General features: G+C 35.6%; 7 protein-coding genes across 10 annotated transcripts in view; 3 read left to right on the top strand and 4 right to left on the bottom strand.

Annotated features, from left to right (window-relative positions):
• The window catches only part of LOC107468814 (probable disease resistance protein At4g27220), a 24,305-nt gene extending 21,159 nt beyond the window's left edge, over positions 1-3,146 (bottom strand). Inside the window, exon 1 of the mRNA XM_016088183.3 lies at positions 2,850-3,146. The gene's annotated coding sequence lies outside the window, so the exon portion shown is untranslated. The remainder of the gene's footprint in view (positions 1-2,849) is intronic.
• Positions 1-8,117, top strand: part of LOC107468800 (disease resistance protein RPS2) — a 36,443-nt gene extending 28,326 nt beyond the window's left edge. Inside the window, exons 2-5 of one of the 3 annotated variants that reach the window (XM_052255072.1) lie at positions 6,276-7,126; positions 7,251-7,341; positions 7,594-7,695; positions 7,784-8,117. In XM_052255072.1, the coding sequence (XP_052111032.1) occupies positions 6,276-7,126; positions 7,251-7,341; positions 7,594-7,695; positions 7,784-7,916 (1,177 nt within the window). In that variant the 3' untranslated portion in view covers positions 7,917-8,117. Of the gene's footprint in view, positions 1-4,451; positions 7,127-7,250; positions 7,342-7,593; positions 7,696-7,783 lie in introns of all 3 variants that reach the window. The other 2 variants (XM_052255070.1, XM_021133845.2) reach the window with 2 other exon arrangements.
• A 551-nt stretch (positions 8,118-8,668) lies between these two features.
• LOC110276748 (probable disease resistance protein At5g43730) lies at positions 8,669-9,235 on the bottom strand. Its single transcript, XM_021133844.1, has one exon. It carries the CDS (start codon positions 9,233-9,235, stop codon positions 8,669-8,671), a length of 567 nt encoding a protein of 188 aa, XP_020989503.1.
• A 1,472-nt stretch (positions 9,236-10,707) lies between these two features.
• Positions 10,708-16,003, top strand: LOC107468799 (uncharacterized). Of its 2 annotated transcripts, none has more exons than XM_052255074.1 (5): positions 10,708-11,014; positions 11,224-14,344; positions 14,460-14,559; positions 14,758-14,859; positions 14,940-16,003. In XM_052255074.1, the coding sequence occupies exons 2-5, from the start codon at positions 11,266-11,268 to the stop codon at positions 15,112-15,114; spliced, it is 3,456 nt and encodes a 1,151-aa protein (XP_052111034.1). In that variant the 5' UTR covers positions 10,708-11,014; positions 11,224-11,265; the 3' UTR covers positions 15,115-16,003. The 2 variants fall into 2 exon arrangements, with proteins under 2 accessions (XP_052111034.1, XP_052111033.1); XM_052255073.1 differs by having other exon boundaries at positions 11,218-14,344.
• A 78-nt stretch (positions 16,004-16,081) lies between these two features.
• On the bottom strand, positions 16,082-16,879 carry LOC107468801 (uncharacterized). Its single transcript, XM_016088160.3, has one exon. The coding sequence runs from the start codon at positions 16,735-16,737 to the stop codon at positions 16,294-16,296; it is 444 nt and encodes a 147-aa protein (XP_015943646.1). The 5' UTR covers positions 16,738-16,879; the 3' UTR covers positions 16,082-16,293.
• A 1,703-nt stretch (positions 16,880-18,582) lies between these two features.
• On the top strand, positions 18,583-21,267 carry LOC107468773 (transmembrane emp24 domain-containing protein p24delta4-like). The gene is made up of 4 exons (XM_016088137.3): positions 18,583-18,937; positions 19,523-19,732; positions 20,911-20,987; positions 21,123-21,267. The coding sequence occupies exons 1-4, from the start codon at positions 18,683-18,685 to the stop codon at positions 21,265-21,267; spliced, it is 687 nt and encodes a 228-aa protein (XP_015943623.1). The 5' UTR covers positions 18,583-18,682.
• A 2,055-nt stretch (positions 21,268-23,322) lies between these two features.
• Positions 23,323-25,791, bottom strand: LOC107468830 (F-box protein At1g10780). The gene is made up of 4 exons (XM_016088205.3): positions 25,646-25,791; positions 24,411-25,154; positions 24,029-24,309; positions 23,323-23,940 (listed from the first exon to the last, which is right to left on the bottom strand). Exons 1-4 carry the CDS (start codon positions 25,647-25,649, stop codon positions 23,704-23,706), a joined length of 1,266 nt encoding a protein of 421 aa, XP_015943691.1. The 5' UTR covers positions 25,650-25,791; the 3' UTR covers positions 23,323-23,703.

Here is a 25,791-nt window from a genome sequence, read left to right as displayed (position 1 = left end):
AGAAGAACAATGCATCCTCTGATGCTAAGTTGGGGATTTGAAGCGTGAGAGTAGTGAACTCCTTTACGTAGTCACTAATTGTACTCTTGTGCTTCAACTCCCTCAACTTCTTCCTTGCTTCATAAACCACATTTTCAGGGAAGAATTGTCTTTTCAACTCCCTTTTGAAATCTTCCCATGTGGTTATGTTGCAAGTACCCTTTTCCATATCTACGCACTTTCTCCTCCACCATAAAGTAGCATTATCAGAAAGGTAGAGAGCTGCAGTGCGTACCTTTATTGCTTCTTCGACCACCCCTTGGCCTTCGAAGTACCTCTCCATTTGCCATAGGAAGTTCTCCACCTCGCGAGCGTCCCTTACGCCCTTGAACTCCTTTGGCTTGGGGAGATCAATCTTTGTCGTCTCCCTTATAATGGTTGGTCGAGATTTCGCCTCCTCGAACCAAACTCGAACTTCTTCAAATAACTTCAAGGAATTCTCAAGCTTCTCTTCGATTTGGAGCATGCTTTCTTTGAAAGCATCTAGTTCTCCTAACACGTGAGCCTCGAGGGTCTCCTTGTCATGTTCTATCCTTTGGAACCGCTCATCCATAGAGGATAGAACATTTTCCAACATAGAAACTCTTTCTTCTAAGAAGTTAGAGTCCCTACCTCTAGGCTCACTTGAAGAACGTACCTTCTTATTCCATGATCTTCTAAAGTCTTCTAGAACCTTCTAGAGTATTCCAGAACCTTCTAGGACATTCTAGAACGTTCCGGAACCATCTAGAGTATTCTCAAACACTCCAGAAAACTATACAAACACTGTTAAATATAACCTTCTAAAAATTTACCGTGACATTAAGCTATTATTAAGATTCAAATTCACTGTCTTATTATAAGATTATAGCTCTCGAGAATGTTTGTTTAACAAAATTTAACGAAGGACAAAAAAAAAAGAGAAAAAAACAACAACGGAAATATATAAAGTAACATCCATGTAGTATGATAAAAAAACATCTTGATACTTAACAAAAGTAACATCCACTTAGATCTTAGCAAAAACAATAAGGTACTTAAACGAAGAAACATGCCGAATAAGATTTATAAAAAAAAAAAGGTCATGCAATTCTTAAAGAAGTAGACATCTACAACTGCAACACAAGAAAAATAAAAAAATATATCAAAAGTATCTCAATCAGTAATGGCATTCCATGTATACATTAGAATAACATGTTTTATACTTTGAAAGTGTTATATAAAAAAAATAAAAAAACATGTATACATCTTAATTACATTAAACTAAAAATTTTCAAAAGAATTTAGCAAAGACATGAATCCACTAAGTTGTTGCGATTCATTTATTCCAAGGCTTGCAATAAAAGATTGAGCAATCAAAATATTTTGTGCATTGTTGCTTTCTTCAACATCAATTGCTCCCTTCAAAATAGAAAATTCTAGCTATAAAGAACATCCACAAGTATATACAAAAAGAACATCTAAAACTATACAGAAAAAAAATTCAGAACAAATAATTCAGCTAACAACCCGCTAATATGAGATTTTAAAGAAAATGAAGATTTCAATTATAGTCATGGCATAAGCTTTCCTTAAACAAAACAGTAACATTTCATACATTATAATACATGATATTTCATCTTGTATCCATGATGAGATTGTCTTCATAGTAACATACAATTTGTATTTGAATGGTGATGGTGAAACATGTAACAAATAAAGTCATATTGATTTGAATAAAAAAACTAAATAAATAAATAAAGTAGCAAAAACACCAAACTAGAAATAAATCCTAATGACAGAATATGTAAGCTATAAATTTAACTTAATGTCACCTCCTCCTGTAATTTATACCAGTGTAAGTTTGCAACATTGTCTACAACTTGCAACAAGTTAGGGGTTACTAATAGCATAATGAATACACTATACTATTAAAGAAGCTAGCATCAGCATATTGAATGTATATTTCTAATCATGAAAATCAAACTACTAAAGAAGCTAACAACATATTGAAACACATTTAAAGAAGGAACATTCATCTAAAGAGCAACAAAACATTCATCGATCATAAAGGAACATCCGCAATCCTAAATTTAGAAACTCCCATTTACAATACAAAGAAAAATTCATCCAAAGAGCTACAATCACATGTTTAACGAAGAAACATCCATCTGGAAAATCACCAAATTAAAAGTGTTATATTGTTTCTCTCCAATAAGCAGTTTAAACAAAAGGAGAAAAGATCCAGCAACCAGACACAAGCGGCGTTACCTGGTGGTGATTTTGAACTTCTGAATCAATTTTGATTGCGTAGTTAAATTTCAAACCATGATATACAACATACAGCCTAGTTAACTATGTACCGGTAGAATAAACTAAATTACAACTATTCCGTCTATTCGCAATAAATTTAAAAACCATCCCATACATGTTTAAGCTGACATCTGTGTTACTTGACACGAAAATACCAACGATGCTGAAAATAAATGGTCTCTTCCACCATATTTAACTCCAAACTTAAATTAAACCAAAATTAAACTAAATTTAATCTAAATATTGCATTGAAATCCCAAGTCACCTTTACAAAACAAAAAGCCAGCGCTGCGCGTGCATGTTCTACCAATTCAGAGAACAAACAATATAAAAAATAAATGAAATCCACTTTTTGAATGGGAAAGCTAAAAAATTTCTCCAAATAAGCAAGTTAAACATGTAAACTTAATTGAAAACAGGAACATCCAGTTATTCAGCAAAAATTAAAGAACATTTCAATTGAACCACTAATCTTAGTTTATGAACCTTAGGACAGTTCAGAGAATCATCTATTAAATAGAACCAAAACATCTTCTAACCTGTTGGAGAACAATGGAGTGGAGGAGGAGCAGCCGCCCGCGACGGAAGATGGGGAAAAGCGTCGCCGGGTCGTGAGGGTAAGGGCGGACTGCACGCGTCTGACGGTGGTGGTGGTGTGATGTGCAGGCTTGAGCAGAGGCGGCGTTGGGCAGCGTTCTTCAAGGAGACAAAAATGGCGTGGGAAGGAGGTCAGCAACGCGTCTCCGTAGCAGGGAGGTTCAGCCACGAGAGGGAATGGAGATGCACGGCGTAAATCTGAATCAGGATAAACTATGGTAATTGGGGTGTTTGTTTTTATTTGAGCAGAAATGAGCTGGACTCCCTCTTCTTTCGAACTCTTAACCTCTTATTTGAGTAGGAAAAGATTATGCCGTTTAAACTATTATTAATTGGCCTAGACCCTTTTAATTATCTAGCAGAATTGTTTTTTTATTTATGTAAATTACCGATGGAAACTTTATATAAAAATTTAGTGCTGATTAATGAATTACTATGCACACAAAATATAATTCGAATTCCTGACCGTTATTCATGCGGACGAATTAACTGATAACTCGACCAAATCAACTTGGTCTAAATCTAGTTATTATATATTTTAGTCGTTCTCGCTTCTCAGTGCGTTTGTTGACTGTTGAGTCAGAAATGTGGACGTTTCTTTCTCCACTGTTTCGCATTTCTTATCGTTGACTGATGCGAGGATTCTGAAAAAATCCCTAACAAGTCTTTTTCTTGGCACTTGGTGAGTCTCTGGAGTGAGATCGTAATCCTAATTCCTAAGCCCACACGTATCTTCAACGGCTTAGCTCGGATCAGAAGAACATCGCTTCAATTCTATTAGGTATCATTGCTAGTTTACATCCGAGTTATACTCTTTCATAATATTCTATCACATTTGCATTCTTCAATATTTACAATATCTGTTCTGTTTATAATATTTGGATAGTATTGATCTATTCACAATAATTTCTACTATATAGTAACGAAAAAAAAAAGGGTCTTGATGGTAAAATTTCTTGTTGCTTGCGACGTTTGAAGTTGCAGTTTGGCACTCCTCATAGGGCATTAGCAGATATTAAGTTCCAACATGAGCAAAGCAGGTGATTTACCTAAAATGAAGTTAGAGGCTGGTGAGTTTCCCAAAATGGAAGTGAAGCCATTTAATATCGTTAAAACGGAGATGAATGAATTTTCGAAAAAAGAGCCATCTGGATTTCCCAAAATGGAGTTGGAAGCAGGTGATTTTTCCATAACAGAGGTGAAGCCATTCAGTATCCTTAAAACAGAGCCAGGAGAGTTTCCCAGAAAGGAGCTGTTAGATTTCTCCTTAACGGAGAAATTTTTTTTTGACAAAACAGAATCTGAAGGGGCCTCGGCTTCTCAGACTAGTACTTTGACAAGCTTGAAATCATCAATTTCCTCACCTGAATCAGAAAATAGTTTGAGGAGGAAGAGGGATTTGCTGAGCCTCTTGTCTAGTTACTCTGTGAATGCGAGAATGATATTTCAAGATTTCACATCAAAGTCATATGATGAGAGGCAGCTGCCGCTTAATCTACGAGGACTTCTTCCAAAGGAATAAGGGATGCTGAAAATGGTGATAGGTCCTGGTCCCGGTCCAGCTCTGGCTTCGGTGAGGCCGACTTGGACTTCATTCCAGAAGCTATTCTCAATTTGGCTTCTGATCTTGCTGTCCACCAACTCATCCAGACGCTGATTTCCTTTTCTAAAAATCAAAATCTAAACTATATAAAATACATCAGATTGTCAACCAGAAGCGACATTGAAAAAAGAGCAGTCATGGCGAAAGTAGCAGCAGCCTTGAATGACAAGCATAATGTGCTTGACATTCTGAGTTCATTTCGTGGAACTCTTAGTATTGAAGCCTCAAATTATCCAACTACAGGAGGAGAGAAGGAACTTCGAAAACATGTTTGTCAGCTACTTCAGCTTTCAATGATTGAAGACGATGAAGTTTTGTGCACCAGACACATTGAGGAAGAGATGTCAAGCAGCAGGTACCTAGTAATTCTTGCAGACAGGGATGGCGAGGAAATTGTCGATCTACAAAGAGTGGGATTTTGTAAGAGTCTACTGTCAGGAGTTTTGGTACTCATTACCACTGATTCACCAGCACCTCAACATGCTAAAGAAGAAGGATTGATGGAAGCCATAGTGGACTTGGAAATTCGGACTAAAGAACATTTGCTGCCATGGGTGGTCTTCTGTCACAATGCGGGGAAGGATTTTGTATATTCATCAAGTGCCATCCTGACAACTGCAGTGCGCATAGTTGAGGAGTGTCGAAGCCACCTTCACGCAATTCTCCTTGTGGCAAAGTGGTTGAAGAATCATCAAGATGTCAGAAAGTGGGAACTTGCTCTCCTCAAATTGCAATCTGGTAATCCTTCACAAGATATCCACAATTTTCATGGTTTAAACGAGATCATGGTTAACACATTCCTAAACTTAATATGGGATGGCATGAATAAGACACAACAGAATTGCCTACTGAGCTGTATAGTCATCCCTAAAATTAGAGATGGCATGGTTGATCATGAATTGATGAATCACTGGATGTCTTCTCTCTTTGTGGATGCTGGAGAAACAGAAAAGAACCTAAGACAACTTGTAGAAAATTCTGTCTTTCTTCAATTTGATGGTGTTGGAGGCGGGTATACTTGGTTACCAGAAGAAACCTATCAAATGTTAGAACGGCTATACAGCTCATACCCATTGTTCATAGAGAAATCAAACCTAGGGTTGACTGAACCACCCAACCCTGACAAATGGAATAATGCCTTACGAATTGAATTAGCAGGCAATAAAATCTCTGAGTTACCAAAGTCCCCAGCTTGTCTGGAACTCAAAGTTTTGATGCTGCAAAGCAATGCTGATTTGACAAAAATACCATCTTCATTTTTTGGTCAGATGCCACTGCTTTGCATCCTGAACTTATCCTACACTAGTGTAAGAGAACTGCCATCTTCATTGTTTTTTCTGGAGCAGCTTAGAGAACTGTATCTGAAAGGTTGTGAATGCTTCATGAAGTTACCACCTGAAATTGGAAATTTGGAGAAGCTTGAGAAGCTTGATCTTGATGAGACTCAGATCACACATCTGCCAAAAGAGGTCCAGAAGTTAACCAATATGCAAAGTTTGACCCTCTGCTTTTATGAATATCGTGTCAAGAAGAACATGCCATATTCTTGCTCAACAATTATTCCTTCTGGCGTGCTATCTAAACTCAAGAGGTTGGAACATTTGTGTATTGGTGTAAACCCTGATGATGAGCGGTGGGATGAGAATCTGCAAGTTATTCTACCAGAAATATTGGGATTAGAGTGTTTGCAAACTCTCAGTATGTATATCCCACAACCGGAACTTTTGAAGCTCATACCGGCCCACATTTTTGAGCTTGATTTCAGGTTCATTGTTGGTCGTCATATGCAGCGGATTATATCAAGCATACCACCTGCCACTGATGTGAAATTTAAACAAAGTGACTGCAGCTTAAAATTTGTAAAAGGTGAGGGTGTGCCAGATGAAATCAAAACGGTTCTTAGACACAGCAAGGCTCTTTTCTTGGATAGGCATTTCACCTTGAAGAGTCTTTCTGAATTTGAAATGAAAAATTTAGACCAACTAAGGGTGTGCATATTGGCAGAATGCAAAGAAATGCAGACATGTGGAGGTGGAGCAAAAGATGAAGATGACATGCTTCCGCATTTGCTATTCTTGAGTATATTCCACATGAAGAATCTGAGAAGCATATGGGAAGGCCCAACTTCCCCTCACTCCTCATTTGGTATGTTACAGTCTTTGTCTTTGCAAAGTTGTCCCAGGTTGGTGACTCTCTTCTCTTTGGACTTTCTGGGAAATCTTTCTTTGTTGAAGAAACTTATAGTGAAGGACTGCCCCAAATTAAGTACATTGATAAGTCATGAATCATCCAAGCGCAATGCACATGCTTTCCTCCCTAAATTGAGCAAGTTATTGCTTCTCCATCTTCCTGAATTGTCCAGCATTTCAAATGGGTTGCAAATTGGGCCTGGTTTAAAAGAAATAGCATTTTATGACTGTCCAAAGCTGCACAGTCTTTCAAGGAAGGAATTGGTAAGCAAAGAACTAACGGCAATAAAAGGAGAAACCAACTGGTGGAAGTCACTAGAAGGTCGAACGCCTAATTTTAATCTAATTTTTTCCCCAATTAATGAAGAGGCTGACTTGATGACTCAGTTAGGTATATGTGACGATGACGGTATTGATAATGGTCCAGGTAACTATATTACCACAATACATGCCGTGACCATATTTCTTAATATTCTCTCTATATCATATATTACTAATTTACTATATTAGCTTGATTCACTTGTATACATTGTTAAATCGTGTGTAAACAGGTGACTCAGTAGGTAAGCCGTCACAGCCTACAGGGATTGCAACTTGTGTATCAAATTCACCGACTAGGAGAGGCAAATATAGAAGGCGTAGGTAATGCACCCTGTTAAACTTGGGCACATAATGCATCAGATACTATATGATATATTATTTTTCATATCTGACATTATGCTTGGTTGAATATATTAGAAATTACAAAGACCGTCCAATTGCATCCAAAGTATTTGAACTATCATGTCTACTCTGAATCTTTTTCACAAGCTTTATATATTGTTTCCCTCGAGAAATCCTAACTGTAGGAGAGTCATAGTGGATTTTCTAATCCAGACTACTGTATCACAACAGAATCTCAAAAACTTGGGAGGTAGAGACAAGTTATCTCACTGAAGATGGATACGCATGGAGAAAATATGGTCAGAAATCGTTGTTCAACAATAAGTACCTGAGGTAACACCATATTTACTCTTTAAGCATCCAAATGTTTTCACTAATTTGCTTGGGCTTATGGCATGCATTATGGATGGTCTATATGCAGACATTATTACAGATGCACTCATAAGTATGATCAAGGATGCCTGGCCACAAAGCATGTTCAACGGATTGGCGAGGACCCTCCTTTATATAAAACAGTTTACTCTGGGCAACATACATGCCGCCGTAGACCGTAGTCAACATACAACTCTGTCTATGAAATATGAATAGTTGATCTTCTACCGACTTATCTCACACATGAAGTACAAATACATCCAGTGTCAACCACTATCCTTGGTGTAAACAATGAAGTCAGGAATTGTGATAGCATTTAATTTTCAGAATGATATATGATTATTGATTGTTAATAAGTCAATTCATACTATTAACTCTGATCTTGGGATTTATTTCAAAGACTATGGTTACATGTTTGGTTTTATATTGCTAACATTAAATATGATCATAAAAATGTGGGAAAATTTCAACTTCCTACCTTGAAGTAGGTTTTCTTTTTTTGGTATGAAAACGGGTCTAGGCTCAAGAAAAAAGGATTACAGAGTCATTGAATACATCAGCTGTAAATAAAGAGACTAATTCAAAAGGTGGAACATCTATGAATTTGCATCCTAGTTTAATGTTAAGACTTTGTTAATGTTGAAAGCTTAATCTCATACCCATATCAGCTGCCATTCTGATCCCATTAAGTACACCAAGGAGCTCAGCTTCTTGTGGTTGGCAGCACCTTATTTTAGCCATGAAGCCACCAATCCATCCCCGCTACTGGTTCTGAAAATTCAACCACAACCTGCCCTGCTATCCTCTCCCTGAACTCATCCATCTGTGTTCAGTTTAATCCATCCCTCCAGAGGGGGTGCCCATCTGGTTCTCCTCCTATCAGCACAGCCGTAAGAAAGAGCTTCTGCTTCGCAGACGTCTTCTTATACTCTTATCATCTGTTTTCCTCTATCCAGAAGAGAGACATCAGTAAGATGTTCCAATATCGCCTGACCACGATCGCGTGCCTTTTGGTATTTCCTTGTGTTGTTAACATCACCATGTTCTGAGCCGCCCAACACTCCACCAAATAGTCAGTATAAACCTTGCAATTGGCAGGGTACAGGGAAGCATACAGAAAGCATTTCTGTTTGTTTTCATCTTTCAATTCATCATAACAGAACGTCAAGAATGAGTACAACTCACTTACGCCTTGATTCTCATAATCCGGCCATCGCTCTTCAAGATCTTCCAGTCCTACCCTCCAGCTGGAAGCACTCTTTTTCAATCTGAAAGAGCGTGCTATCTTTTGTATCAGAAGGGGAAGACAAGAGCACTTGTTACATACACGCCGAGCTATCTCTGGAATGTCCGGGAGATCAATCACAGGACCTACAGTGTTACAGAACATCTTCCATGCCTCATCCCGGGATAACAGGCCTACCTCAATCATCCTTTCTGCTCCATTCAAGGTACAAACTTGGCGATGTTGAGCAGTTATTATCACCTTACTGTGATTCATTACATGGTATTCCCAGCTGACTCAAGTTGATCTCATCCGCTGCCCCATCCAAAATCAGCAAATACTTCTTAGTTTGCAGCTCCTCATGTATTATTCTCGCAACTTCCTCGGGATCATTGATGACTTAAGTATCCACCTTCAATGCTTTGCTAGTTTTCATTGAAGCTCGTGATCTGTGTGATCAGCTGACAGTCTAATAAATATGACTATATCAAAGATCTCTGCAACAACATCATGGTTATTTAGGTTCTGCATCAGTGCTGTCTTCCCCACGCCCTTCATTCCAGCCACTCCAATGGTTTGTATTTTGCTGCTTTTGAGCAAATCTACAATATTTTCGAGTGCACTTTGGAGAGTCTTATACCCCATGATTTCAGGAGCATCAAATACTTTTAAGATGCGATCTGGTGATTTATCAACTATACAATCCACAGAATTTCCCTTGTCTCTGAGTTGTTGAACTTCTTTAAGCCTTTTCTCAATCTCTGTGGATAGGATTGGGTGCTTCCAAGACCAAGTTGGAGTTTCATATTTGGCAATCAAATGAAGAGTTTCAGCAGCTACCTCAAACACCTTTGCAGACCATAAGCGATAAGCACTTGAGGTATCTTTGTGTCTGTTTCCCTGAACTTCCTTCTCTTTATCTTCTTTCAATGCAAGTAGTTCTTGCAGTTCTTGCTTCAGAAGTTCAAAGTTCTCTCCCGAATTTCTTACAGATACCAACCTGCTTGCCAGGGCTTCTCCTCCAACCTGCTTTGCTACCTCTGTTGCCAAATCTCCGAGATTGGAAGTAATGTTTCCAAAACCAGCCGTGATGATTAAATTCCTAGATCAGATGGTAACATATGTTAACCACACAGCCCTAGAACATGGAGTGTCGTGGGATTGTGAAAGATGTGAAACAAAGCACAAAAATCATGATACTTGTTTCATTTCATAGAGTATATTATTAATTCAGATAATTCATATTAGATATATAACCATTCACTAGCATTTGCTTAACATCTTAGAGTATGATTCTTATTGCTAGAAAAAGAAAAAAAAATGCCTATTTTCTCTTCAAACCCAAAACTGACTCTTGATATGAAGTGTTGTGCACTCACAGTGTGGTTTAATCAAAGTGAGCAGTTAAGGTTAAAATTTTTCATATATACCTGACAAATAAGTACAGCTTGTTTAGTATGAATAAAATGAAAACTCTTGGCAGGGATGGGTTAAATTTATGATTGCATACGAGGACTTACAGTTACAGAATGAGTTTGCCACGTTGAAGTTGTCACTAGTATTCAGGGAGTGAGGCTTGGTCGAGATCTAGAATTGAGGTGCCGGTTCAGGTCCATGGTTACTGAGAAAACAGAAACTAGAAGAACAAAGTGGCGGAATCAATCACACAATTACGGAAGAATATACCCTGTAGTAATGGAATTTTTCGAAAGAAGGGGTTACATGTTGACTCAAGTGAAGTCAACCTTACCAGGCAGCTTCCAAGAAATGTCATTGAAGGAAGCTTCGCATGTTACTATTTTTCCATGAGTTCTCATCATTATATATTATTAGTCGTTCTCAGTGTGTTTGTTGAGTCAGAAATGTGGACATTTCTTGCTGCACTGTTTCACATTTCTTTTCGTTGACTGATGCGAGGATTCTAAAATCCCTAACAAGTATTTTTCTTGGCACTTGGTGAGTCTCTAGAGGGAGATCGTAATCCTAATTCCTAAACTCACACATATCTTCAACGGCTTAGCCTGGAGCAGAAGAACATCGCTTCAATTCTATCAGGTACCCTTGCTAATTAACAACCGAGTTATACTCTGTCATGATGTTCTATTACACTTTCATTCTTCAATATTTTACAATATCTGTTCTGTTTATAATATTTAGATTGTATTAATCTATCTATTCAATTAATTTCTACTACATAACCAAAAAAAAAAAAAAAGAACTCTTGATGGTAAAATTTCTTGTTGCTTGGACGTTTCAAGTTGCAGTTTACACTCCTCATAGGGAATTAGCAGATACTAAGTTCCAACATGAGCAAAGTAGGTGATTCTACCAAAATGAAGTCAGAGGCAGGTGAGTTTCCCAAAATGGAAATGAAGCCATTCAATATCCTTAAAACAGATATGAATGAACTTCTGAAAAACAAGACGGCTGATTTTTTTGACAAAACAAAATCTGAAGGGGCCTCAGCTTCTCAGACTAGTACTTTGACGAGCTTGAAATCAACAAATTCCTCACTTGTATCAAAAAATAGTTTGAGGAGGAAGAGGGATTTGATGAGCCTGTTGTGTAGTTATCCTCTGGACGCAAGAATGATATCCGATGACTTCAAATCAAAACCATATGACGAGAGACAGCTGCCACTTAAACTAAAAGGACTTCTTCCAAAGGAGATAATAAGGGATGCTGAAAATGGTGATAGGTCCTGGTCCTGGTCCGGCTCCAGCTTCGGTGATGCCCACTTGGACTTCATTCCAGAAGCTATTCTCAATCTGGCTGCTGATCTTTCTGTTCACCAACTCATCCAAACATTGATTTCCATTTGTAAAAGTGAAAATCCAAACCATACAAAATGCATCAGGTTATCAACCAGAAGTGATGTTGAAAAAAGAACAGTCGAGGCAAAAGTAACTGCAGCCTTGAATGACAAGCATAATATGCTTGACATTCTTAATTCATTTCGCAGACCTCTGACTATTGATGCCTCCGGATATCCAACTTCAGAAGCAGAGAACGAACTTAAACAACATATCTGTCAACTACTTCAGCTTTCAACTATTGAAGATGATGACATTCTGTGCACCAGACAGATTGAAGATGAGATGTCAAGAAGCAGGTACCTAGTAATTCTTGTAGATAGGGATGGTGAGGAAATTGTTGATCCACAAAAAGTGGGACTTTGTAGTACTCTACAGTCAGGAGTTTTGGTCCTCATTACAACTGACTCACCAGCATCTCAACAAGCTAAAGAAGGAGGATTGACGGATGAGTTAGTGGACTTGGAAATCCGGACTAACGATCATTTGCTGCCGTGGGTGGTCTTCTGTCACAGTGTGGGGAAGAAGTTTGTATATTCATCAAGTGCCATCCTGACAACTGCAGCGCACATAGTTGAGGAGTGTCGCAGCCACCTTCATGCAATTCTCCTCGTGGCAAAGTTGTTGAAGAATCATCAAGATGTTAGAAAATGGGACCTTGCTCTCTTCAAATTGCGATGTTTTAATCCTTCACATGATTTCCACAATTTTCATGGTTCGAACAGCATCATGATTAAGGCATTCCTAAGCTTAATATGGGATGGCATGAAGAAGATACAACAGAATTGTCTACTTAGTTGTTTAGTCATTCCCAAAATTCAAGAAGGCATGGTTGATCATGAATTGATGAATCACTGGATGTCTTATCTCTTTTTGGATGCTGGAAAAACGGAAAAGAACCTAAGTCAGCTTGTAGAAAATTCTATATTTCTTCAATTGAATGGTGTTGGAGGCAGGTATATTTGGTTAACAGAAGAAACCTATCAAATATTAGAACGGCTACACACCTCTTACCCGTTGTTCATAGAGAAATCAAACCTAGGATTGACTGAACCATCCAACACTGACAAGTGGCATAATGCTGTACGAATTGAATTAGCAGGCAATAAAATCTCTGAGCTACCACAGTCCCCAGATTGTCTGCGACTCAAAGTTTTGATGCTGCAAAACAATGCTGATTTGACAAAAATACCATCTTTATTTTTTGATCACATGCCTCTCCTTTGCATACTGAACTTATCCTATACTAGTGTAAGAGAACTGCCGCGTTCGCTGTTCTTTTTGGAGCAGCTTAGAGAACTTTATTTGAAAGGTTGTGAATGCTTCATGAAATTACCACCTGAAATTGGAAATTTGAAGAAACTTGAGAAGCTTGATCTTGATGAGACTCAGATCACACATCTGCCAAAAGAGGTCCAGAAGTTAACCAATATGCAAAGCTTGACCCTCTGCTTTTATGAATATCGTGTCAAGAAGAATAGGTCATATTCTTGCTCAACAATTATTCCTTCTGGTGTGCTATCTAAACTCAAGAGGTTAGAACATTTGTGTATTGGTGTAAACCCTGATGATGAGCGGTGGAATGAGAATGTGCAAGCCATTCTACCAGAAATATTGGGATTAGAGTGTTTGAAAACTCTAAGTATGTATATCCCACAACTGGAACTTTTGAAGCTCATACCGGCCCACATTTTTAAACTTGATTTCAGGTTCACTGTTGGTCGTCATATGCAACGGATTATATCAAGCATACCACCTGCCACTGATGTGGAATTTAAACAAAGTGGCTGCAGCTTAAAATTTGTAAAAGGTGAGGGTGTCCCGGATGAAATCAAAATGCTTCTTAGAAACAGCAAAGCTCTTTTCTTGGATCGGCATTTCACCTTACAGAGTCTATCTGAATGCGAAATGAAAAATATAGAGCAACTACGGGTGTGCATATTGGCAGAATGCAAAGAAATGCAAACAATTGGTGGTGGAGGTGCAGCAAAAGATGATGAGGATATGCTTCCGCATTTGCTATTCTTGAGTTTATTCCACATGAAGAATCTAAGAAGCATCTGGGAGGGCCCAACTCCTCCTCGTAGCTCATTTGGTATGTTACAGTCTTTGTCGTTGCAAAGTTGTCCAAAGTTAATAACTCTCTTCTCTGTGGATTTTCTGGGAAACTTTTCTTTGTTGAAGGAGCTTATAGTGAAGGACTGTCCCAAATTAAGTACATTAGTAAGTTGTCATTCATTCAGGCACATTGCACATACTTTCCTTCCTAAATTGAACAAGTTATTGCTTCTCCATCTCCCTGAATTGACCAGCCTTTCAAGCGGGTTGCACATTGGACCTGTTTTGAAAAAAATAGCATTTTATGACTGCCCAAAGCTGCATAGTCTTTCAACCAGGGAATTGATAAGCCAAGAACTAACGGTAATCAAAGGAGAAAGCAACTGGTGGAGGGAACTAGAAGGTCGACCGTGTAAGTTCGATCAGATATTTTCCCCAATCCATGAAGAGGCTGACATAATGTCTCAATTAGGTACATATGAATATGATGGTGACAACATGGATAGTGGTTCGGGTAATTTATTTACTTTCAATTTTGAAGATATTTTACTACTGTAGATGCTTGATTATTTTCTTGATGTTTAAATTTCGTTACATAATAGATTGGCTTCATTCACACGTTAAAACAGGTGGCTCAGTGGCTGCACCATTACATCCCATAGTGGATGCAAATTCACTGGCTTCGAGTGGCAAGGACTTCCAAAAGGGTTCCAGGGTCTCGAAACATAGGTAGGCGCATCTTATAAAATTGGGTACATTATGAATCAGATACTGTTGAGTTTAAAATTGAGGTGGTTAAGAATTATTCATGCTGTTCAAAAAAATCCTGAATTGTTGTATCATGTATAGCTTGAATCTGTTACACAAGATAGCTCTCCTTTAGTTGTAGTGCATTTTCTAATCCAGACTCTTGGATCGCAATTGTAGTTTACCAACCTGGGATATAGAGACAAGTGATTTTATGGAGTATGATGGATACACGTGGAGAAAATATGATCAGAAAGATATTCTGGGCACGGTGCATCGAAGGTATGGAACCCAAAATTTCAACAATGATTTCAGTATTCAGTAATATGTTTGGACTTACGGCATACATGGTCGATATGCAGAGAGTATTACAGATGCAACGGACGTGGATGCCCAGCCAAAAAGAGGGTTCAAAGGATTCGTGATGACCCTTCTTTGTACAGAATAACTTACCAGGGGCATCATACTTGCGGTGGTCAAGCACAACTCGAGTTAAGCCCCACTTTGATTGGTGAGTTGCACCGATTTAGTCCCTGAATTTTTAATTACTATAATTCGGTCCTCCAGATTCAAAAACTTGCACCAGTGTACTTCCTCGTGTATTTTTTGTCATCGGAGTTCAACGCTATTAGTGACGTGACTCAACCATTGCCACGCTGGACATACTAAAACGTTAAAACCCTTCCCTTTTGATCACTTTGTCTTCTCCTTCTCCACTGAACTTCAAACAAAAAATAAAAAGAATTTAACTCTTCCATGGGTGAAAAAAATTGGAGTTCAGTGGAAAAGGAGAAGACTAGATCATAAGGGAGGGGTTTAATGTTTTAGTTTTTGTTGAAATCCTAAAATAACGTCGTTTAATATCTTCTTTAGCGCCAAACGCATATGACATCGTTTTAATATGTCTAGCGGCGCAAGGGTTGAGTCACGTCAATAACGGTGTTGAGCTCTAGTGACGAAAAATACACGAAGAACTACATTGATGCACTTTTTAAAATCTGAGAGACCAAATTGTAGCAATTAGAAAGTCAGGAACTAAAGTGGGGCTGCTCACACAACTCTTTCTCTGAATGTAGATTTTGTTCCCACAAATTACACCAATCCACATACATCCAGTAACCTGCAGTCTGTAACCACCGCTTTCTGGTAGCAAAAGAGCAGCGGAAGACTCTTGTTCCTAAATTTTAGTTCAATGTGTAACGAAAATGGAGTAAATAGAGAGCTTGTGTAATTATGGAAATTAGTATGATGTGGCTTCAAAACCTGCATGTAATTCTAGAAGTTTGTGGTGGGAGAGCTTGTGCCTAGCTGTGATTTAGAGATGTCATTTCAGAAGTGTTTGTATCCTCCATTATCACACGAATCATGACCAAAGAAGTAATAATATATCTCTTAAGAATCAAGGGATAAATACATTACTGACAAATCTTCGAGATTAAGCTTCATAAACCTAACTACTAACTGTTATATCAGATTCATCCATGAAAGTATTGGATTTTCAATGTGTCATGAACATTAAATCTGTTTGCATTCTCACTGGTGGCTGAATCATGAACTCTCAGCCTATCAATTTTGGTACATCAATTCTGATCCAATTTCTATAGCAGCAATATAAGAGCAGAAGATAACAAAACAAAAGGCCAAAAGAGAAGTATCTTATTACAGATTTTAACTAAATACATTTCAATAGGAAGGTTATCTTGTTACTGTTATGTTTTAAGAAGGATGGACCTTGCCAGAAGAGATTCCCTTCCAAGCAGATTTCATGGAAGCAGTGGCTGAATTGAGTGCAGCCTCAATATACTTCTTGGAAGCAATGGAGGCAGCTTTCTCCATCAAATTTCCCATCTTTCTTGCACTCTCAGCAGTGTTAACTAGGCTCTCCATTTCAGCCTTTGACATGCTCTCAAGCTCCTCTTCGAAGCGCCGGAACTCATCCATGGCGCTTTCCATGACAGAATCAAGGTAGTCCTCAGCTTCCTGCATGGAAACTTCAGCCTCTTCAACCTCTTTCTGTTGCTCAAGTTCTGCAGCTGCCCATGCCTTGTATGACTCAATCTCAAACAGCTTCATGAGGTCCTCAATTGTGGATGGATCAAAGTTCTTGTCCTGTAGAGCATGGTCTGAGAGCAAGGTGAATTGGGACAGAAGGGCTTCCATTTTTTTTTTCTCTTCTCTTGGTGAGTATGAATTTGTTGAATTTAAGAAGCAGATCTTGTTTCTCTGTTTAGTGCAAGAAAAAGTATAAAGGAACAGTATTTTTGGCCTTTATATTTGAAGAACTTTTTTAAGGGCTATAATATTCCACAAAGTAAATGAATAGAATATATTTAAAAGAATTATAAAATATTTCTCTTTTTATTGAGTTTGGCCTCATCAAGGTTGTAGATTAACTAAGCCTCAGTTTGATGTGAAATGGGACCGTTGAAGTTAATTTTTTTTTTATTTCTGTATGATGAAGATAAGGTTTGATGAACGGCTCATGTTATCTGTTATACACTGACATAGTTAGGAATCTTAATCATAGTGATATAGTGGGGACACTGCTTTGAAATTTTGGTGTCTATTCAAAGCATGAATTGATGGAGTTGTGGACTTTTCTGAACCTTAATGGTAAAAAAGAATGCCTTTTTCATGGTGCTAAGATTTAATTTGATATTGGGTATGGAAATGGAAACTAGAGTGGATTGTGACACCTCATATTTACAAAATGGTATTGATAGGTTGGGGAACACAAGTAGGTAGCCGTTTTTAAGTGTCTGAATTTGATTTATGAACTTGATGATAATGCACAAATTCTATCTACCCACTAAAGAAACTAAGAAAAACGAGAGTTACTATACTATAAGTGAAAATTTTTTTTCTCTCCTCTTAATATCAATGTAGTTGCAACTTATTTTGAGGCAAGATATGAAATGAGTGAAACCAAAGCATGATTTATGTTCTCAAAAATTATAACTCAAGTATTGATAACACAAGAAGAGATGAGATTGAATTCAATATTCATTGCTCTCGAGGAAGCATGGGATTATTTAATGAATAGTTCACAATGATCTGAAGCATGCTATCATTAATTTATTATTAGTTTTCTTTTTATTCCTTTAATTCATTTTTTTTCTGAAGTTGATGCTGCTTTTTTTTTTCACGGTATTCTCCAACTCGACAGGTCAATGACTAATCCGTCCTGGTACTGAGCTCAATTTAAGGGTTTGCCGCTGGCCAATGGGTTGCCGCATACACAAGACGGGATTCGAACCCCCAATACTTACTTAAGCGGACTAGTGAGCTAACCACTAGCCAACCCAACTTGGTTTGATGCTGACTTTTTATTAAGTATAGAATGGTTACAAATGCTGGACTAATTTAATTGAATTTGATTTTTTAAAAATAGAAAAAATGGTCATGTGACATGTAGTGTTTGCAACTTGCAAGTAAAGTCAAATCTTTTTTTTTTGGTAAATATTAAAGTCAAATCTAATTCTTTTCAACTTGCATAATCCATTCAGCCCAAAACACTATGGACAGTAACATTCTAAAGAAATTCATTATTCCCCTCTGGGCCTTCGTTCGGCCCACCTAAAAATACTGATTATTATTATGTAAATTCTTATAGTTTATATAGAAACCTTTTTAAGTTTTAACTGTCTTTCAAATCAATAAATCTTTGTAACAGAATCCTTAAATTAAACTTAGATTACAAAATATTTTAAATTCTTATACAACTAAATGTAAAAATTGATTCAATATAAGACAAAATTTAATAATAAACATTAAAAACTTTATAAGAAATAACTAACTTTTAAATTCATGTATATTCTTAAATGATTTTCTAAAGAGAAGAATGTGACTGGATAGTGGATACTTTATCATGCATCAAAAACTGAAACTCAAATTTCACTAACAAAACTTAATATAAAAATAAGATCAAAGAAAAAATGAAAATAATAATTTGAAAAGAAAAAAAGCGGAGAGATAGGAAACAGAAAGAGATCGAAAAAGAGAGAGATCGAGGAACAATTGCCACTGCCATTGCCATTGGCAATTGCATTTGCATTCTTCGTCGTTGTATGTGTTTATATCTTATATAGAAAGTTGAAGCAACATCATGTTGTTGGAACTGCAAGTGAAAGTGAAAGCCATAGTTTTATTACTGTTCTTCTGCTTCTTCTTTCTGTCACTGTCACCGCCGTGTGGAGCCATCTGGATCACGTTACAGGCGAAGGCTACTTCCACGAAATGCGTTTCAGAAGAAATCCAAAGCAACATTATCGTTTTAGCTAACTACTTTGTCGTTGCTGCAGTCGGTGCCGCTGATCTTCATCATCGCTCACCTCCCCGAAACCCTACTATTTCCGTCAAGGTATCGCGTACCGATCTGGATCGATCGCTTTTATTCTCGTTTGTTTTCGTTTCTCACATAACACAGTAATATAATTAATTCATATATCTCACCTTAATTATTAGGTTAGATTATTTTCGATCATCTTTCATCGACGACCTAATTCTGATTTGTGAAATTGATTTAGTACTAATATTAGATAGTTCATGTGGTTTCTGCCATGAGAATGACTGAATATAATATGATTCATTCAATTTACGTGTTTCTCTTATTTTGATGAACTCATCTTTCAGGATATTTTAACTTTTTATCTGAATGCACGTGCTTATATATATATTTGCTCATGCTGCTACCGGTGAAGTGAATGCAAATAATCCTTCCAGAAATTATTATCAGGGTTCTATTATGAAAATTGATATATTTATTAGATACATTAATCATCGAATAATAATGCATTAATTATAGAGATTAGAGATAGTAGTTTCTTAGTTTCTGTCTGTATTACTGTATACCTATTATTTTGTTATCAAAAAATAACTTCCACCGTTTCTTGTAAGCTGATCTCTGGATTTATCTTATAGTAATAGTACTACAAATTTTGTTTAGGTGACATCACCATATGGAAACAATCTTCATTTCAAGGAGAACGCAACAATCGGCAAGTTCGCATTTACAACTACAGAGACTGGGAGCTACCTAGCATGCTTCTGGGTGGCTGAAAATCAAGGAAATGAAGAAGTTCAAGTCAACCTCGATTGGAAAATCGGCATTGCAGCCACGGAATGGGAAACAGTTGCTAAGAAAGAAAAGATTGAGGTAAATATTCCATTCATAAGTCATATCTACCTACATATATTTTCTTAATTTACCTGTATATTCCATTTATGGCATCTACAGATGAATAATGAGTCAGGGTTTGATAAATCTTAGTATTTGTAACACACTTCGAATAGAAATAGTTAGGGTAACTTATTTTGAATTTTATATTAAGTAGCTCACGACCTTATTACTATTAAATATAATATGGTGTGATTCTATTTTAAAATGAGATTAAGTTCTATCTAGTTGTAATGGAAGTATGATAGTTTAAAATGGAACCTAAGTACATTTATGACTTAAAAATTTAATTAAATTTATAAAATTAAATGTGAGGTAAGCTTGCTTGTCTCAAATCCAAGGAACACTTGTTTGACTTCATCATGTTTGACGTGGTTAATTATTCCTATTTTTATTTTTAATATTAAAAAAAAGAGTGTGTTTTGTTATATCATAAGGATGAGAGATGTATCATAAAATTGTGAAAAAGAAGTAAAAGAAATTAGAGGGCCAGATTTAAAAATAAAAAATTAGAGGGTTAGATTTGTATATTCGTAAAATTTTATTATAAAATTTGACCTTCAGATTTTTTATCTTCACATTTAAAAAAACACTTAATTTATACACACTAATGAATAATTGTCCATTTAAAAAAATAAATTAACCTAATTACTCACTATCTGAACTATTCATAAAATGTTTTAATCACCATGAATGCATTAATGTTCGTATCTTGATGAAGTGCTTAATATTACAGTTATAAAAGAGATTGAGACTAAAAATAGTGATTGTTTGAAAGACAAAAATTAAAAAACTGAAACTAAATTAAATTTTTATATTATATTTAGTGTAAAACATATAGGATTAAATTATGATTTATTATCCTATTTCATTCAATATAAATATGAAAATGAAATAGGGTTAAAGTTTCAATCTTTTATTCTAAAAATTTTAACTCCTTGTCTCCATTTTCTGGAAATAATAAAAGGATTGAAATTTTATGTCTCCAAACTGAAATTTTAATTTCAATCTTAATTACCAAACACAAGTTTCAGTCTCTTCTTAGTATCAGTTTCAATCTTTCAACACAAACACTACCTAACAGATTATCCTCTGGATATTGCCCCTTGAAGAATTTATCTTTGCTAACATCAGTTTTATATGTAATTGATGCTTAGGGGGTAGAGCTTGAGCTGAGAAAGCTGGAAGAAGCAGTGGTGACTATCCATGAGAATTTGCTAAATCTGAAGAACAGGTATCGTAATTTTTATTATATGACAAAAGCCTAAATGTTGGCCTTTATTTTTATTTTTTCCCTTTTCTTTTTTGAGGCGGTGTTGCAAGTTGTCTTGACTTTTTCTGATTAACCATTTCTTTTTTTTCTTCTCAGAGAATCAAATATGAGGGGCGTAAGTGAAAGAACAAATGCCAGAGTAGCATGGCTTAGTATAATGTCCTTGGGTATCTGCATTGTAGTTTCAGCTTTGCAATTTTGGCATTTGAAGCGATACTTCGTAAAGAAGAAGCTTATCTAGAACTAGATGGTGCTAAATTTAGGTCTTTGGATAATTACATTTTTTTTGTACAAATGATTTTCTCAGAATTGATTTTATCAGGTTTTTTAAAGCTTATTAGGAAAAAAAAAAAGCGAATAACTTTTTTCATTTCACATTTTAATTTTATTCAAATAATTACAAAAATATAGTAGTTTCGTGTGACAAATATAAGCACACAAGAAAAAAAAAATTGAAAATCAAGAAGGAATTTTATAACTTGAAACATTAGCTTTTACTTCTTGAAGAAGTAAAGGCATATTACAGCACTTATTCACTTAAATCTTACTAACCTACAAGATTTTGTTGTAATACAATAGCAGGAGAAAGGGGTACAAATTTATTATCTATCTCTAATTTTATAATTAAAATATGTCACATGTCACTTTTATTGCAATTGGAATCAAATCTTTTCCTCTAAAATTAAAAAATTTTCCTCTTTCCTTTACTAATTTAACAACCAAAATGTGCCACATGTCACTCTCTCGTAATTGAAATTGAATCTTTCCCTCCAAAATTAAATTCTTTCTTTTTCCTTACTAATTTTACAACCAAAATGTGCCACATGTCACTCTCTCATTGCAATTGAAACCAAATCTTTTCCTCCAAAATTAAAGAGTTCTCCTTTCCCCCTCTTCCTTTCTCTATTTCTCTCGTTCATTCAACCACTTTATCTATTTTATATATCATTATCAATATCAATGACTAATTACTAATTTGACAATTAAGATGTGCAAACATAACATTCTTTAATTGCATTAAAATTAAAATTAAAATATTAAAATTAAAATTGAAATATACCTATATTATGTATCATATATTAATATTACTATCTAATTTAATAAGCAAATGTATCACTTGACACTCTCTTAGTAAAATTGAGAAAAAATATCTTTTTTTTTTTCAAAATTAATAAACTCCCTTCCTAAATTTTCTCATCTACCTCTCTCCATTTTTCTATTTCTCTCTACTATTTTTACTTTATATATATAATTTATATTTTATATTAATAATTTGACAAATCAAAATGTCATTTGATATTTTTTTACGATTAAAATAAAATTTTTTCTTTCAAAATTAACAAACTCTCACTCTCACTCTCATTCTTCATCTTTATCTTTCTCTCTTTTTTCTCTCATTCTCTATTTTTAATATCTTTCTCTTTTACAAAAAACAAAATTAACAAAATAATATAATTTAAATAAAAAATATTATTATTATTGTTATTATATACATAGTTTTTTAATTTTAAATTTATATACATAGTTTTTTAGTTTTTTATTTAGTTTTAAATTTTTACCGCTTATCTTTTTAATTTATATTTTTATTTCTCTTCTTTCAAATATTTATTACATATAATTTAGAGAGAATACTAATGTTATAATTAAAAGTTAGAATCAAAATTCAATTGTTTTAAAAAAATTAATTTTGATTTAATTTTATAACTATTAGTATAATTTTTTTATGCTAATATTTAATTATATTTTTATATACACAGGGAAAAAATATTATTTTTAAATAGCAAGTATAAAAATTAATTATTTCTATTTATACAACAGACTTAATAGTTAATAGCTAATTAAATGTAAAAATATACACGTTAAATTGTTTTAAATTTTAGATAACAAATGTTAAAATTAATTATTAATAAAAAATTAGATTTTTTCATATAAAAATAATAACTAAAAATCTTATTATTTGATTTTTTATCTACAGATATCTTAGTCTTCTTAGTCAAAAACTTTTGTCAACTCACAGCTTTTTTTTGTAAAGGTAGTTTAATTTTATAAATCTTTTGTCATGCATAATGTATGTTGTCATAACAAAGTGAACCGTAGTTTTAAAAAAATTATATTCCTAAAAGTACTAGTAATATTCTAAAAGGTTTCAACTCTCAAGTTTAAACCTCATTGCTGTACACAACTTAAAATGGTGGATAGTATATAAAGTATAAACACCTTTTTCTTAAAAAAATGGAAAAAGCAACACCATTATCATGTTCTTTTGATAATCATGTGAAAGATGATAATCCAATCATTCTCCAAATTAACTTAACAGAAAGATCATAATTTCAAATGACGTTCAAAAACAATACATTAGAAGTTTACAAAGTCAATTAGCTCCCCGAAATATTGAGAACCATACATCAATTCAGCAGTGAGTAGTCCAGCTTAAGCTAAAAATGAACAACAAAAGTCTCTTTTGACAATACAAAAATGAAAAACAAAAAGTGTAGACTAGTGCACAAGACTCACCCACTTAATGGGAGAGTAAGTCCATAACCTTATTCAGGCAAATAAAGAGCCTATTTCTAAGATTTGAACTCATAAGGCAACAACCTTGCCAGTGAAACAAGGTTCATCACCCTCTTCCTATATTATGAATGCATCAAGAAACAATGATAGCCTTTTATAAGCTTTATTCTATTCGTACCTTCTCATGGTTCATGTATCTCAAGCGGCAAATCTCATCAAAAAAATCATCAGCACTGGTGTGGCAGCTCTTCATTTGAAGAATCTTTATAACCATGGTCCTCAAATTTTTCCCATACTTCAACAAGGATTCAAGAGTACTGATTTTCTGTTCAGCATTTAGTGGTGATCTTACAGTGATTACAGCCTCCTCCAAACATGGGATGACAAACCCAGGATCAACCTGCAAAATGAATCAATATCAGCATTAGATAAGATTTCTAAGAGCACACTTAATCAGAAGAGTAATATTTAGCCTATTATGAATTTACATGTTTCAGACTGTTCCTCTGGCACAGAGCTGCGAACATAGCTCCATGGATATCAAACTTGCGCAGCTTTGGATGGCTATTGAAAAATTCGACAAAATCAATCTCTGGAAAGGGTTGCAGAGCCTCAAAGTCCCCTGTGAATTCAACCTTCATAAAAAGATGCTTCACCTCACTTGCCAATTTCAGCATTTTACATATTGCATCCCAGCACCACTGGACTCCCCGCATCGACAGGAACTCCAGAACATTGAGGTTTCCAAAATCTATCATGTATACCCTCCCTGGAAACAATTAACATGAGATGAAAGAAATATAAGAACAAGAAAACACAGCCAATAAGAAAAAATTACATGGACAAGAATCACTTAATATGGAAAATTACCCGAACTGTTGGAAATTGAAAGCTTCTTCAAATGCCCGGTTTCAGGGACCCTGATCCAACTACAGCCTTGTACCTCAAGGGATTCAATTTTCGGAGAGATAAGAGAAAGTGAACAGTTTCCCAGACCATAAAAATCAAGCTTACACTCCTCTAAATATGGCAGCTCAATTGAAATTGATCTAACCCCCTCACATCCAAGCAACAGCAACCGTTTAAGATAAGGACATGCTAGAAGCACCACAGTCAATACAGGATCCTCCAATCTTGCACCAATTATTTCAAGGGTGCTAAGATTTTGGAAGACATCCCATTTTGGCGAATTTATCATTAAAACACCCCACAATTTTAGAGACACCAAATTCTTTGCTGCCCCAATGCAGTCCAACTTTGATGGACTTTCACGTGATGCCTGGTTATCAGCAAGGTTGTCCATTCGAAGCTCAAGCTGAGTGAGTGATTGACCTACAAGAGACAGCCATGAAGCAAGGCCTGAAGGGGAGAAAGGGCTATATACCACTAACTCTTCTAATTTTACAACATTTGATACCATTCTCTGCACAATGTTGTCCGGAATTTCACCACTGGAGGGGTTATCAAATGAGTTGCGAGGAAAATAGAGAGTTCTGACATAAGTTGTTGCATCTTTCCATCGCTTAGAAACACAGTTACAAGCTGCTACATCACGAGCATTACTGATATGGGACAAGATGTATTGAAGTAGGGCATCGGGGAGAGATTCCATAGCTGAGGACAATAATCATTCAGGTAATGAGCAATATGAAAAAGACAGATTCAAGTAAAGAATGTAATTGAACATAGTGAAAACTGCCATACTAAATAAACCTCAAAATACATGACTAAACTAAGCAAAGCATTGTTTTTCCCCAGCTTTACTATCACAATCTTTTTACTCAAACAATAGATTTTGCAACTTTAGATTATACTAACACCATCAACATGTTTGAGATAAGTGAACAATCATAATCAATAAACTTTCAAAAAATTGAAATCTCAGCTAGCAATGCATACATTTCTAGACTAATTATAAAAGTCCAGTTAAGATTTAAACATTTCATAACAATTTAAAACAGAAATGAAACCGAATCTGAGAAATTCAAGTAAATGCACAGTAACAAAACCCACTCATAACTCAAACCATAAACATCCAAAACAAAACAAAAAAGTTCAATTTTATTCCTCTTAGTTGAGCGTAAAATGCGACGGGAAAAACTTACACATAATGAGATCCGAAAAGAGTGAGGGAAGAAAAAGCTTTGGCAATTAACGTGAATGAAGATCTGGGTATGGGTCTTCGTTATCCCTTGCCTGTGCCAAAGATGCTCTCCTTCTCTCTCTCTCTCTCTCTCACTCTCACTCTATA

This window comes from Arachis duranensis, chromosome 10, assembly GCF_000817695.3.
Source record: "Arachis duranensis cultivar V14167 chromosome 10, aradu.V14167.gnm2.J7QH, whole genome shotgun sequence".
Classification (NCBI taxonomy): Eukaryota; Viridiplantae; Streptophyta; class Magnoliopsida; order Fabales; family Fabaceae; genus Arachis; species Arachis duranensis.
The sequence above is the reverse complement of the archived record's forward strand: the minus strand, read 5'-3'. Positions and strand labels throughout refer to the sequence as shown.